Source organism: Taudactylus pleione, unplaced genomic scaffold (genome assembly GCF_031769625.1).
Source record: "Taudactylus pleione unplaced genomic scaffold, aTauple2 ptg000127l, whole genome shotgun sequence".
Lineage (NCBI taxonomy): Eukaryota > Metazoa > Chordata > Amphibia > Anura > Myobatrachidae > Taudactylus > Taudactylus pleione.
This window is the reverse complement of record NW_028284529.1, coordinates 764,453-780,614: the sequence shown is the minus strand read 5'-3', so window position 1 is coordinate 780,614 and position 16,162 is coordinate 764,453. Positions and strand designations below refer to the sequence as shown.

At 41.8% G+C, this 16,162-nt stretch overlaps 1 protein-coding gene across 3 annotated transcripts in view; it reads right to left on the bottom strand.

Moving 5' to 3' along the window:
• The window catches only part of FOCAD (focadhesin), a 311,722-nt gene that overhangs the window by 226,661 nt on the left and 68,899 nt on the right, over positions 1 to 16,162 (bottom strand). For all 3 annotated transcript variants that reach the window (XM_088472585.1, XM_088472586.1, XM_088472587.1), the window contains exons 3-4: positions 15,425 to 15,499; positions 2,227 to 2,381 (exon numbers count right to left, since the gene is read on the bottom strand). In XM_088472585.1, the coding sequence (XP_088328711.1) occupies positions 2,227 to 2,381; positions 15,425 to 15,499 (230 nt within the window). The remainder of the gene's footprint in view (positions 1 to 2,226; positions 2,382 to 15,424; positions 15,500 to 16,162) is intronic.

Here is a 16,162-nt window from a genome sequence, read left to right as displayed (position 1 = left end):
CCAAGCCACTTAGTTATCACTTTGGCCTTATGGCAAGGTGCTCCATCATGCTAGAAAAGGCATTGTTCGTCGCCAAACTGCTTTTGGATGGTTGGGAGAAGTTGCCTTTGGAGGATGTTTTGGTACCATTCTTTATTTATGGCTGTGCTCTTAGGTAAAATTCTGAGTGATCCCACTCCCTTGGCTGAGAAGCAACCCCACACATGAATGGTCTCAGGATGCTTTACCGTTGGCATGACACAGAACGAAGACTATTGGAGGATGGCCTGGTGTCAAGAAGGGCAGCAAAGAAGCCACTTCTCTCCAGGAAAAACATCAGGGACAGACTGATATTCTGCAAAAGGTACAGGGATTGGACTGCTGAGGACTCGGTTAAAGTTATTTTATCTGATGAATCCCCTTTCAGATTGTCTGGGGCATCAGGAAAAAACCCTTGTCCGGAGAAGGAAAGGTGAGCGCTACCATTCATGTGTGGGATTGCTTCTCAGCCAAGGGAGTGGGATCACTCACAATATTGGCTAAGAACACAGCCATGAATAAAGAATGGTACCAAAACATCCTCCAAAGGCAACTTCTCCCAACCATCCAAAAGCAGTTTGGTGATGAACAATGCCTTTTCCAGCATGATGGAGCACCTTGCCATAAGGCAAAAGTGATAACTAAGTGGCTCGGGGAACAAAACATCCAAATTTTGGGTCCATGGCCAGGAAACTCCCCAGACCTTAATCCCATTGAGAACTTGTGGTCAATCCTCAAGAGGCGGGTGGACAAACAAAAACCCACAAATTCTGACAAACTCCAAGCATTGATTAGGCAAGAATGGGCGGCCATCACTCAGTATGTGGCCCAGAAGTTGAATGACAGCATGCCAGGGCAAATTGCAGAGGTCTTGAAAAAGAAGGGTCAACACTGCAAATATTGACTCTCTGCATAAATTTATAAATGTAATTGTCAATAAAAGCCTTTGACACTTATGAAATGCTTGTAATTTTACTTCAGTATGCCATAGCAACATCTGACAAAGTCTAAAAACACTGAAGCAGCAAACTTTGTGAAACCAATACTTGTGTCATTCTCAAAACTTTTGGCCATGGCTGTATATATTTCTTGACAGTAAAAACACTGCCCTTTTACATATCGGGCATATACACAAACAGACGTGTCGGGTTTTACAACCCAACACTTAGTAAATAAACCCCTATGTCTCTTAGGGCCTGATTCAGTGATGGACGCGGCTGTGCAATTCCATTCATCTAAAAAAAAATGCTAATGCAGCAGGGGGTGTCTGTTGGAAACAGACACATCAATGCTGCATCTGCAGTCGCAGCCTGAGACCACCATTGCAAAGGCTGCCCCTTTGGCCAAGCTGCGGTAGCTAAAGCTAGGCAGTCTGACAGAGGGCCCTGGCAGCTTGGGAGGCCAGGAAATCTGCATCCATCAGACTGTACAGGAACACCCCCGCTCCGCTTCTCAAATGCTGCGGCCTGTCAGTCAGGCTGCGGCATGGAGGTACTATGAGCGGACTCTCAGACGGAGGGCTGCACTTGCGCAGTACACATCCTGCGCAGTCGGGTTAGCGTAGATATCTGAATCATGCCATTAGTCCAAAGCACCTACTCATCTACAGCATGATACTGTACATAAACAATTTAAAATCCATGGTAGTACACAAAAGTAATATGGATAGATCATGTTGGCAATATAATTACATACCGACTTTGTTCCAAGTTGCATCGCTTGGACATGAATGGCTGGATATTTGGTAAATAAAACAGATGGCCATGAAGAGTCTGGCCCTATATAGTCATGAAATAGGTGGGCAAAATTACTAGAGCTGATACACCTGAAATTCCCAGTTTCAGATCCTTATACAATAATGTAAATACTGTGTGTTTACTTTAGTTATTATAGCCATTGACATTTTTATTTGAGCTACTGTGGATGTCTGTTTCCTCCCGCAGCTTGGAAAGTGATAAATTCAATAAACAAAGATATAAATTAAATAAAAGGGTGGAAAAAAAAAAACATTAAAAAAGTTAATAATAATGAAATTATATTATTATACCTGGAAAACACATAAATGACATGAATAAATTCATTGTTTACACCTTTCTTTAGATTGTTTGAATTAATTTATTAGATATTTGAGCAGGGCCAATCTGGATTAGAAGTAAAAGGAAAAAGTAAAAAAGTCTTGAGATAGCTGATCTTCCATGAAATATTTACCGTGCAGAGGGGATGAGATTTAAAATCCCATTGAGGACGTAGGTGAGATCTGCATGTTTCTGTTCCACCAACGTCACCAGGGCTTCACAACAGGCTGTCCTCACTACCACATTGTCACAGCAGCACTTCTCCCACAAGAGATTAAGGGCAGGAGTCTAGAAGCAGGTACAATACACATTAAACGTACTCTAGCCATTCATTTTTTTATTTTCCCTTTATATTTGTCTAATGTAAATATTTTAGGTAAGTTTGTATAAATATATTCTTCTAATAGGACCTAGGTTCTATAATGATCCCATTTTGTCTTTCTGTAGAGCTTACCATCCAGTGCAGTTGCTATTGTTTCTGTTTGGTTACATACATAGAATATGACAGCTGAGAATAACCTGTAGATGGAACGTGTATGACCTTTTTGTGTGCAGTTGTTTTTGGCAAGTTTTTGTTATTTTCGTTAATACTTTCTAGCTAATTCTTAACTATAGCAATAGGTTTGTTCAATGCACTTTTCATTATTTAACTGTACGAGCTCCGACTAGGACTGCTCTGCCACTACCTGTCAACGACTCCCTGGAAGGGGGCATTGTCATTCTGGACATTACCAGCTGCAACATAGGATCAGTGTAGTAACCATTAGCATTGATCTTGCCTTCTACATGAGTGACTGCACTCAAAATATGCCAAAAAAATGCACCCTACAACTCTAAGTATGCACCAAAACCCTTTTTTGCTGAAAACATGAACTCAGAGCCGTATACTTTCTTAGGTTGCTGCAATGTGCAGTTGTCCATTTGGAAAGAATACAGTTAGGGGTGACCAGATCACCATCCGCGGATGGTGTCACTAAGCGTCAAGCAGAGGTGATGGATGACACGCTTTCATGCCCATGGTTTGCCCCAAAATGCAGCAAACCAAAGGGCGTGGCCCCGAGGTGCCACACCATGTGTCACCACACTCTGTATAGAATATGAAAAACCAGCGCTTAACTGTAATGAATTGTAATATTAGTAATAAACTAACCAGAGAAACGAATTCACTCAGTGACTGCCACTTGTTTCTCCATTGTCTGTGCTCTTTGTACCATTGAACTCAGACATGCAGTGCTAGAAGTGATGAGCAGTTATGGATTACAACCCAACAGTGATATCCTACGATGTGCAAATCTCAAACTGTTTTGGATTAAACTGGCTTCTTGAAGCTTGGGCCAATTGAGCTGTAGTTCCTCACCTTTTTATCCTTAAAGTCATCTCACAAAACAAGAGTATACATTTTCCCTCTGAGTTCCATGCTGGTATTAATTTAGACACCCCTCTTCAAAAACTTTAGCAAATGGAGCCGCCTTAGGCCCTGATTCAGAGCCGGATGCTCTGACCAGAGCGCTCGCTCTGAATAAGGGCCCACCTCCATAAATATGGAGTGTCCTCCTGGACGCTCGTATAGCTGTGGGTCACCACCCACAGCATATACGAGCGTGCAGGATGATGGTCGCGATGGTCTTGACCATCGCGACCATCGAAACTGCGAGCAGAAGCCTGCGGTTGAGTTTCTCAACCGCAAGGCCAGGAGTGATTTTGGCTCTATCAGAGCCAAAATCACTCCCACTGACATCACTAGTGATGTCAGTGGGGCCGGCTTCAGACGGTAGGCGTTCCCTTCGGAACGCCTCCGTCTGACAGGCACGCCCCCGGCACACCCACCAAAGGGGGCGTGCTGTCAGTCAACATCGACAGCACGCCCCCTTTGATGAGACACTACGAGCGAAGGAAAGTCCTTCGCTCGTCGCGTCTCGCGCATGCGCACGACGGAGCTCCCTCCGTCATGCGCAGTGCAGACCATCGACCCACTTGCGAGCGGACAGCCGCTCACGAGTGGGTCTGAATGAGGGCTTTAGTCACTGAAGCTGGAGAGGTATAGGATATCAATGTGGTCCATGATAACAGGTACTGCATCTCCTATTTTGACATTGATTGGATATTCATGATACCGGTGGAGCATTACCGCTATTTATATGTGAATACCCACAGCACGGTGCTACTAGGGTTTTAATGAGACCAACTATACTATCCCTGGTGGCAGCTTCAGGAGAATGCTCTTAAGATCATGACATTATCCTGCCAGGAATCCTATGGGACCAATTGTATTATCAGCAGCCTTATAAGAGTTCTTTCTATATCAGAGCAAACAACGGTTTCTTCTAATATTGGATGACTTAATGAATTCAGCAATTAGATGCTATTTACCTGCTGGTGGTCCAGTATTTAAAGCACTCAAATATATTGTTACTTTAAACAAGTGCTGAATTGCTACTTCTTACTCTAATTCAAGAACATTGTCGCAATCCTTTAAGGATACTTTAGAGCTCTGGATAATTGTGGATATGGGTTATATGCCTATTGATATATTTTATGAATCGCTTGTTTTTTTTACACTAAATTGTCTGATATTTTACATATTAAATTTGTATTTTAATTTGCGGTCTAGCAAATTTATTCAGTCACCAACACAGTCCTTACTTCTCTGTATGAGGAAATTTCAAACTGTTTTGGATTAGACTGGATTCTTGAATCTTGGGTCAATTGATCTGTAGTTGCTCACCTTTTATTCTTAAAATCATCTCACAATACAATAGTATACATTTTCTCTCTGAGTTCCATGCTGGCATTAATTTAGACAATGTTGTAAAACATTAGCAAATGGAGGGGCCTAAAGCTGGGTACACACTAAACGATATGTCGTCCAATATGGCGGATTGGGACTACATATCGGGCACTTCGTCTAGTGTGTACAGACTATTGCGCGCTCCCGCAGCTCGTTCATCGCATCTTCTGATAAGCCTGCAGTACAGGCCACTCAGCAGATATCTTGAACGAAACCATGCTCCTGGATGTAGCCACTGAACGATATACCCTATATCGCACAATATATTGTTTAGTGTGTACGGCTGACCAACATTGTTCTGTCGGTCGTGCCATCAGCCACGATCGTGTAGTGTGTACCCAGCTTTAGTCACTGAAGCTCCTGCCAAAGGCGTGCCAACAGCCACCCAGTCTTCAAAGGCAATGGGATCTCCTCTTGCTACTCATAATTATGGCCAACCAGGGTAGAGCATCAATTTTATAAATGACCACACTAGGATGTACTTTCCCCTGAATTATGCTCAGTTAAGCAAAAAAAACAAAAAACCCAAAATAAAAAAAACAGAGATAGCAGTCACACTTTCCATCCAATATTTTCTTTTTTTACAAATATGCCACGGAAGTATTAGTATAATAAACATATTCTGCAGCTTATACAATTTACGGACTATAAAAGTGAGGTTGTGGGGAAAAAAAATTGCGAACCAAAAAAACAATGCATACATCTACTTTCATTAATATCGGACATGTATGAAACTATAATCAAAGGTGGAACAACAGCAGATGATCTAAAGCATTTTTAAACTCAGCCTGCGGATGGCTGCTGATGCTGTGTACGGGGAGCGGGTGCAGGCTTAGGGGTAGTGCCTGGCCTTCCATGGAAGCTGTCTGCGATGCTGGAGAACAGAGCCGGAGGAGGAGGACAGCACTGCAGAAGGTGAGTAATTAAGGACTAATTAAGCTAATTGGAAACTTGCAACTGCTTAATTAGTTGTTAGGGGGTGTTCAAAGCATTCCAGAGCAAGTGCCAACAATTTTTCCATAAAATATGGGTTTTAGGAAAAATTGGACGTACTCTGGAGGTGCTAAAAAAAAAAACTAAAATACTTGCACTCGATTGAATACCAAATATGTTGCACCTGCGTGAAAAACCCCACAGGTTGCGAGATTTTTATAAACTCGCACCTAGTTGGGTATGCCCCATAGAAAAGGTTTTTGATAAGTGATCAAGACCGAACATTAATACTATTTTAACCACTGATACTATTCTAACGATTTCCATAATCGATTTTTTTATCAATGGCAGTCATCAATGTATAGCAGTGGGACTGCTGACATAATTATTTATATCTGTCGATATTATGACCGGTCTATATTTCGGATGTCGTCATTTTAAACTAAGTTTTGTAATGTCTATATTATGAATGTCGACATTTTGACTGTCGTCAATTTGACCATGTCGACTTTTAGACCATCAACATTTTGTACATATCGATATTTTAAACTGTTTAAATATTGATTGTCTAACTTTTGACCATGTATAAGTTATGTCTTTGTCGATATTTTGACTGCCGACAAAATTATTGTCAGTGTTTTCACCATGCCGATGTTTTGGTGTAGATGTTTTATTGTCGATGTCATGTATCCAACTCCGACCAATAATGTTGTGCCTAACCCATCCGCTCCAGGTCCAATGTTAATTTTCCGAACATAGCTCTGGATATTTTTGCGCAATTCAATTAGAAACATCAAGTCGTGGGCATCTGCAACCAAGTGGCATCCAATTAAAAAAAAAGTGTAAAAAAGAGTGGGGAAATTCTCTTGAAACCAAAAAAGTGGCAAATAAGATAGCAGGTCCGTGTAGGAGGCTGTCAGTTGCCATTGTCACACAATAAAAGTAATTGTACATTAACATTTAATCTTGCTATACATTTGTCTGTCCATTTTCACACTGTTTTCACATTATACAGAGCTATGGCCCTCATTCAGAGCCGCACGTTAACAACAGTACGCTCGTTGCGTTCCGATGTTGACTAACCGCGCATGCGTCGGTGTTACACCGCGCATGTGCGTACGGCAGATTGCGAGCTTTTTTTCTCTCGTTCCTAAAATAGCGTACAGGAAGTGACATGTCAAATGTGATTGACAGAACAGGGCGTTTTTGGGTGTTGACGGGGGTGGAGATGACAAAACGCAGGCGTGGCGAAGCGTTTTTGGGGCGTACATACATTAGCAGATGCGAACGTCAAATGTGTTCGGACCGTCTCATACGTCACTGAAACATCCGCTTTCCCTTCAAAATGCTCGCACAGCTTAGGGTCAGGATTACTCGACCACATTGGCGATGGCCTTCTCCTCCGTCCCGGGACTCCACGATGGTGCTGCGATTAATCGTGGCTGGTCAGTAAAGTAATTAGTGTTGGATTGAAATCCGGCTTGGTATGTGTTTGGAAAGCAGTTTATTGGGATAGCACAAAAGCGTACGCAGGTGGAAATCAGAGCTGCTAATGTCATGATTACATAATCAATTAGCGTACATTTTTGGGCTTTTATTTTGGCCACAATTTGGTGGTTATGGCCTATTGTAAAAATAATGTCATCATCTTTTAATTAGCTCCCCTTTTTTTTGGTTTACTGTGGAATTTGCATCGCTATGTGTTTTTTTAAACGTTCCTTAAAGAGGCCTTTTTTTTAACAAAAGAGGGTCAGTTTTTGCGTTTAAGGCCAGGATTAAATGTAACCCATTTGTACAATAATGTCACAATACAATGTCAGTGTTTTTTTTTAAATTTATTGTTTACACACAAACAAATTGGCATAATATTGTATTGCCTTTTTTTGTGGCCAAGATATTTGATAAAAAAAAAAACAAAACATAACTACTAACATAATCGTAAATACAAAATTTAAAAACATTTCACAAGAAAGGAGAGGGAAGTTTTGACCAGAAAGGAATATGAGCCAAGCACAGAAGGAAAGTGGGAAAAGTCGCCATTGCTGTCACCGTTTTCTCGCCCGTTTGGCTGGGTGAGGGTGGGCGCCAGACCGGGTCCGGGATGCCATCGGGCTGGCCTGTCCAGAGGCAGATGTTGTGGCCTCTGGACTAGGCACAGGGCTAGGCACATTTGGAGGATTGCCTGATGTTGTGCCAGAGGTAGAGGATCTGGATGTTCCGGCAGGAAGGGAGGTCGGCTCCACCATGTGCTGGCGAACCAGCTGCTCCAGGGCATCGGCGATGCGGATGTTGGCCCTGGTATTTTCCGCCAGGGCCTGAGCAACGGTCACGTTGGCAGCAGCATTTTGCTCCAGGGCCTCAGCCACCCGTATCAGACTGGCGTCCATCCTCTGCAGAATCTCCGTATGGCAATCCGATTTAAAATTGAGTTCTGTGAGGAGGCCCACTGCCTGCGAGGGGGCACGCCCTGGACTGGCTTCTGCAGGGTCCTCAGCCGGATGTACTGGTTCCTCCCCTGCAGAGTCAGCAGAAATTCTGCGGCCAAGGCTCCCCTCTGGAGCAGACTCATCCGCCTCTGTCTCTGTTAGGAAATTGGAGAAAAGACTCACATTAGAATCTACATATTGGCACAATAGCATTTCTGAGTTGGTGACATCACAAGACTTACCTTGTCCAACATGAGGAGCCGCAAAGTCTGGCATGTCCGTATCCATGTTGGACACGCCAAACACCTCCACAGCCTGCACACACCCCTGTGCCATCTCTTCTAAGTCTGTCAACTCCAATGACACAGGGGTGGGACCCCCACCTGTCCCCCTTGCATGCCTAGCCCTGTCGGCAAGTTTTTGTTTTAGACGATATTTGAAGTCTGCCCATCTGTGGAATGAATTTGGAACCATTATCCTTTTTTTTACAATGGGGTTTGTTTATAGGATGGGAAAGTGTTTACTTACCGCCGTTTGACATCCCGGGCTAGACGGACATAATCACCCACCCTATTGACAGCAACGGCGACCTCCTCCCACATTCTCCACTTCTGGCTTTGGCTCATATTCCTGGCTGCCTGGGGCAGGATGTCAACGCACTTCTGGATCAAAACCTCCATCTCCTTGCTTGTGAAATGTGGCTGCCTTTTTTTTTTTGCAGCTTTGGCGGGTTGACTGGGGCCAGCAGTCTCTTCCATGTCATCCTCCTCACCTATTTGGGTAAATATGCAGATTTAGCCACTTCACAACTTGCACAATATTATGTTTTAAAATACTCATTGACACAAAATGCATGAAGGCCTTACCGCCGCAATTTAGACCATTGTTTCCCTGGTTTGAAGCCATGTCTCTGCTTCCAGCATGAAATCATCCAGAAATTCTATGTGATTTCGTGACGTATTTATACATGCGTCGTTAGTTTGCGGCCGCATCACTGATTGTGCGTCCCTATGATTCATCCTTAATTTGTGCGGGAAAATAAACACTATTTATGGCTTGGTGTGTGTGGATTCGAGGTGGGGTTGTTGGAGTGTTGTTGGTTAAGTGGTTTGGATTTGGTTGGTTGGTTGCGTTTGGAGGATTTTGGAGAGTTGTTTTTTTGTTTGTTTTTGCTACATTTCTTTGGTTTTTCCGTTCGCATTTTTTTCATTTTTTCAACATCCTTTCCTGATTTGGTAAGTTTTGTGCATTCAAATTTGTGGCCAATTGGTGTATTCTTCTGTTTTGTGGTTAGTTAATTTGTTTAACACTCATTTCATCTTTTTTAGTTTTTTTTTGTTTTCGGACCCAAAGAAGTTTTTTGAGGACATCTTATATATTCGAGTTGGGTAAGTCCATTTTTTGTCTTGCATTTGCGAATGAATTACGGCATTTTTGACTGTTGGTGTAGCGCCTTGCATTTGCGAATGAATTACTGCACTTTTGACTGTTGGTGTAGTGACTTGCATTTGCGAATAATTTACCGCATTTTTGACTGTTGGTGTAGTGACTTGCATTTGCGAATAATTTACCGCATTTTGGACGGCTTATTCATCATATAATCCAGTTTTGCTTTTCCCTTTTCCATTTTTTGGGTCCATTTGAACCCTATTTGACGTACGGTGTGCAATGTAGTTTTCATCGATGGCAAAATGTGTTTTTCCGTTATTTTCTGTGTTGGCTTGCAACAATTTTTAACCAAAAAAAAAACCCTCTAAATTTTTGACGTCTCATTGTTGCCTTTTTTACAGTTTATACGTATCATGACAATACCCCGGCATGTAAGCAGCTATGGATGGTATCAGAAAGCTAAGTTGTTTTTTCTTACTTTTGGGGTGGGTCAAAAGCCTTACATTGTAAACTTTGAATTTCAGGTAGATCTGGGGCGAATTGTTCTGGCCCTGCTCCCGGAAGACGACCAACCTCAAACTCGTCCCAGGCGTAGGCATCGTAGGCATGCAAGGCCCCAGATATTTCGAACACGTGTCACCCTTTTTGGAATGCCCGATGATGAGGTTTTAAGACGCTACCGTCTACCTCCCAAAATCATCATAGACACTCTCTCATTAATAGAAAGTGATCTTGAGCGGCAAATTGACAGTCCAACAGCAATACCACCACTGACGCAATTTATGGCGGTGTTACATTTCTGTGCCTCAGGATCGTTTCAAACAACGGTCGGAATAGTGGCGGGCATCTCCCAATCCTCCTTTTCCCGGATCCTGAGGGCAGTGATGGAGGCACTTTTCAAGCACCTCCATCATTTTATTAAAATGCCTTTGGATATGGGTGCCCTTAGTGTGGCCAAGGCCAATTTTTACCAAATAGCTGGCTTCCCACACATCATAGGGGTTGTGGATGGTACTCACATACCACTTCAGCCTCCAGCACGGCTGGAGGCCATATTTAGAAACAGGAAACACTATCACTCCCTGAATGTAATGGTGGTATGTGATGCCTCCCTCCAGATCCTGTCCCTGAATGCTAAATTACCCGGAAGTGCTCATGACTCCTTCGTCATCCGGCAATCAGGGATATGGCAGAAATTAACCAACCTACAAGCTGGTGATGCGTGGCTTCTGGGTAAGTGGAGACCTTTAGTACATAACAATGTTAAGCTTGATACACAGTGTTCCTGATGTGGTCTATTTTTGTTCACAGGAGACAGTGGATACCCTTGCATGTCCTGGCTGCTCACTCCTTATTTGGCTCCCACACCAGGGCCACAAAGTGCGTATAATTCCGCACTTACAGCCACCAGGCAAGTGGTGGAGCGCTGTATCGGCCTTTTAAAAGGCCGATTCAGATGCCTCCACCGCTCTGGTGGCGAGCTCATGTATGTGCCGGATATGGTGTCTAAAATTGTGGTCCTGTGTGGGATATTTCACAACATTGCCATAAGGAGTGGTGTCCCAATGCAGCCAGAGGATGCCTTACCTGAGGATGGCCCCCCCGAGGTTGGTCGAAGGTCAGTATGTGGGGGGGCCATACGCGATGATGTGGTGGCCAGATTTTTTAGGTAAGTTTGTTCAAAACTCCAGTGTTTATACCTAATGTGTTTGTTTTTTTTGGCAAACATCTAATTTATTTTTAATTTTCTCACCATCTTCTGTTTGTTCACATAATCTTTGGCACTCCAACGCTCACTACTTCCTGCTACCCTTACCAAACCTGGATCTGGTCCTTTTGGGCATATATTCTGGAACCCATATCGCAACGCCATGTTTGTGGAATCATGTTGGCATGGTCCTTCGTCAACCAGTTCTTGATTTTGTGTTTTTATTTATTTTTTTCTTGGTATGTGTTGTATTTGAATTTATCACTGTGTATTTTTTTTGGGAGTGACCACTTTGTTTTCTCTGTTATGTGGTGAATAAATGTTTGAAGAATGAAATGGTCTTCCTTTTTTGGGACGTTAACAGCAAGTGTAACCAGGTTAACACAAGTTACATTTGACTAAGGGGTAAACCAGTACTGACGCCAGATGAGCAAAACTGAAATATGTTTTCAGCTTTCCAATCCACACCAAAAGGAAGCCTGGCCCAACCTTCGGATTTGTAAGATTGGCCTAAACAGCTTGCGCACCAAGTAGGAACCTGGAAAATGTAGAAATCTGAAATTGACACTACACCCAAAAAGGGAAATTACATTGTTACTGTTATGTGTTTCTGGTGTCTGTTTGACATACAAAGACAAAACACAATCTAACTTTTAAAAAAGGGAAATCCTTGCAGGAACTTATGTCAGGCTAAACTATCTTGGTTTTGGTTTTTAAAAATGAGCCACAACGTATATTTGTCTTTAAAATTTTATTGGGAAAATACAACAAAAAAAAAAAAACTAATGCCGAAGGAGGCCAGACAGCCGGTCGAGGGCCACCAGAAGGCCGATTACATGGTGGCGCATCTGCCCCACAACATCCGCCACCTCTTGCCGACGCCTCTGTTCCTCTGTGGGTGAGAAAAGTGTGTGGGTTAATACAACAATAGGGACTCCACAGAAAAACATTAATTAAAAAACAAATCACTCCTAAACCCAAAAACATAAATAAAAAGGGTGGGCTGGCAAAAATACAAGGCCTAGGTACAAATTCCCACAGGTATGATATGTGTATGCTTAAATCACCAGGAAGAGGTAAAGGCAAACCTTCACAATCAACAAAAGTCAAGCCACAAAAACACGAAGAAAGGCACGACACATGATTACATACAAACAGTTTGTGCTTTAAAAAAAAAATAATAAAAAACATACCGGGAAACAAATCGGGAGCTCCGGCAAAACCTCCATGATCCTCCTCGGAGGATCCGTCATTCCCCAAAGAATGGGGCGGAGTTATGCTGGACTCCGGGGAGGGGGTAATTGGAAGAGGGGTGGGTGGAGGAGAGGGGGAAGTGGGACGGAGGGGAAGGAGTCCCGACATTTCCGGGAGAGGGTCTGGGAAGGATGGGGAGGAGTGGGGAATAGGCGAAAGATTTGGGGTGGAGTGTTGGCTGGGGGTTGGGGAGAGTGGGCGGGAACGCCGACGTTGACGGCGGAGTCTTGGCTGTCCCCCTAAAATATGTCAAATAAATTGCGTTTAGTTTATGGACAAATCCGGCCAAACAAACAAAAAAAAAAAAAAAAACAAACAAACAAAAAAAAATAGCAGTAGAATTAAAAATTCATAAAAAGAGGGAAAACATGCAGACGCAGATATGAGTACAAATAATAAATAGAACAGACAGGAAAACATGCAGACGCAGATATGAGTACAAATAATAAATAGAACAGACATGAAAACATGCACACGCAGATATGAGTACAAATAATAAATAGAACAGACAGGAAAACATGCACACGCAGATATGAGTACAAATAATCAATAGAACAGACAGGAAAACATGCACACGCAGATATGAGTACAAATAATAAATAGAACAGACAGGAAAACATGCACACGCAGATATGAGTACAAATAATAAATAGAACAGACAGGAAAACATGCACACGCAGTTTGCCCCACAAACACAAACATTAAAACCACAATACATAACACTTACTTGCCAGGATCTGCATGCGAAAGCATGCCAGCAAGCGGGGCGTTCGCCGTTGCAGGTCGGACCACCTGCGCTCCAGCTGCCCGATGTTGCGGCGTGATCCAAAGGACCGCAGGCGGGACCGTACCTCCGCATACGCGGAGCGCTTCTGCCGGTTGGTCATGGGTTCTGGCTGGCTGGTGATCCGGCGATCCATGACCTCCGTAAGCACCAGCAGCTCACGCCTGGTGAATGCGGAGGCTCTCATGATGGCAATGGTGTTTTTCTTAAAAATCATTTTTGATAAAGTGTGTAAAAATTTTCTGATTGGCTAATGTATTTTGGAAATTAACAGGAGCAATTTTATTGGTTAGTGTATGAGTCATGTGTTCGACAGGGCCAGAAATCTATGGAGAGTTAGGATAGGCTTGATGCAGTGACATGCGTAAGCAAATTTAAATAAAGAAATGAACCCAGGGAAATATGCGGGGATACACAGCAATAGTACAATTGTTTAATTGTGGTTCACATGTTTTTTAAACAATACAAGCGAATGTTTCATCCGTACGTATTCTGCGGGTAAACACAAACACAGACAAGAGTAAAGTTTCTTGCATTGTGTTGAAAAAAAACAAACAATTAAGCTAATTGATACATTGATTGGCATGATACGATTGATGGAGGTAGGCAGAATAAAGGAGCAGGTAATCGACATCTGACAAGGCCACTTCCTGTTTATACTTGTGCGTGCGTTCCTTTCAAGCCATTTCGGGGATGTACGCTCGCTATTTCGTACGCTCGTTAGTTAGAGGAGGGGTCGTCAGAGTTTAGGGAGGAATTTTAGATGCGAACGAAAATACGAGCGAGCCATTGAATTTAAATATTTTTGTACGTACGCCTAACGTACGTGCGCCCGCTTGCGTGCGGCTCTGAATGAGGGCCTATATTCCCCTATCTGTGACATTTTGCACTAATATTTTTTATTTTTTGGAAGAATCCAGCTTCATATGCCCTAATTAGTCTCCCTACCACATTTGGTGACATTATGTTTGTTAGGTCAAGCTACAGATGGCTCTAAATAGGGAAAATGTAATTTCCCCTAATTGAATTTATATTTCAGCAAATTAAAGTGTTTAGAGTATTTTGGTTTACATGTAATGCCTCTATTTGGATATATAACTGTTTATATATAAGTAGTAAAACCTGGGTTAAAAAAAACCCACAACAATTGCAACTTCAATTTGCAAGTTCTAAAACCACTACATGCATCATTAAACCAATTTTATGCTTTCTAATGAAAATGACATGAAAATATAACCTGTGTTTTGGCCATAATTCAGAAAAACCTCTGAAAGCATTATTATTCATTGTGTGGGATGTACTGGAGATACTGCTATATGTCCTAGCAGTTTTAAAATAAAATATGTAATTTTTCATAGTTACCACAAAGTCTAAAAGCCATAAATCTCCCATTGAAACCCACATTCACTTCATGTGGATTACTAAATGATTATCCACAATTTCCGGACGCTGGTTTTACCAGCGTTCAAAAATTTAATTCCTGATTAAATGAATCAGGATCCTATTTGATTTTCCATGAGGTTCTGATGCGTGATAACATTCCACAGGATGTTCAGGAAGTAAAATATTGCTTATTTTTGCTCATGCAGAGGTGTGAGCAAAATAAACCAATGTATCACTGAGTGTAATGCTCAGAAGTGCGCCCAGCCACACATTAGACAAGGTGCCGACAGTAGTTTGCGGCAAATTGAATTAGTCTCTAACATGAGTAGGACCATTATTTGCAATGATTTTTTTACAAAAATTATTTAGGAATTTAATCATGTTAATGAAAAAAATATTACTTCCAAGAAAAGTATAAAGCAGATTTAAAACTAAGAAAAAAAGCGCAAATTCTTTAAAAAAAAAAAAAAAACGTAAACACATATACAAACATATTAAACACAAAATATAACACAGAAATCTGTGTATGAATGATATGGAACCAGAGAACCCTATATGTTTGATATAGATTGCCACTGTCAACATTTCCCTTTGGAAGTAATACTAATGACATGTCCTGTATTCTTCTTGAAATGTGACCTGTACCCTGCAGTATATTGGTCCTACCTGAGCTGAAGACTGTTTGATGATCTCTGAGGAAGAATTTTCTTTTAGCACAGAAGCTAATAGGTGAGCGACTGCCTGCAAGAGATAGAGGCAACATTATGACACCGAACTGAGAACATAAAACAAGGTTCTCTTTGATAAACTTTTCAAAGAGCTTTGACATGCTTCACAGCTTTGTACTACACAGGCAGCTAATTTCAGCACGACGACTAAAGAATATAGTGCCAACAAATTCACCAGATTATATATTTATAACATATTGTTATTTAGTTCAATTTAGATTTTTTTTTAATGTAATTTAGCCAATAGATTTCATAATAAACTATTGCTACAATTGTGCCTTTTTTTTTTTCTGAATGCACTTTATCAATTTTCATAACAAAACATATATTTAAATAATCACGCAAAACAAAGCAGTTACTGTAGAGCAACTAGAAGAGCAGTGTTCTAGAGATGTGCGCCGGACCATTTTTGCTGGTTTTGGTTCTAATTTGTCGGGTGGTTTTAGTTTTGCCAAACCGCTGTGACTGGTTTTGGATTTTTTCCAAAAATTGTCAAATAAAATCTAAAATCACATAATTTGAGCCTTTTTTGTTCCTATAGTATTATTAACCTTAATAACATTAATTACCACTCATTTCCAGTCCATTGTGATTATCTCAAAGCTCATAATATTGTTTTCATCCAGTTTAGGCCAAAAGGTTGCAAAGGACAGCAGTGGACGGCACAAACGGAATG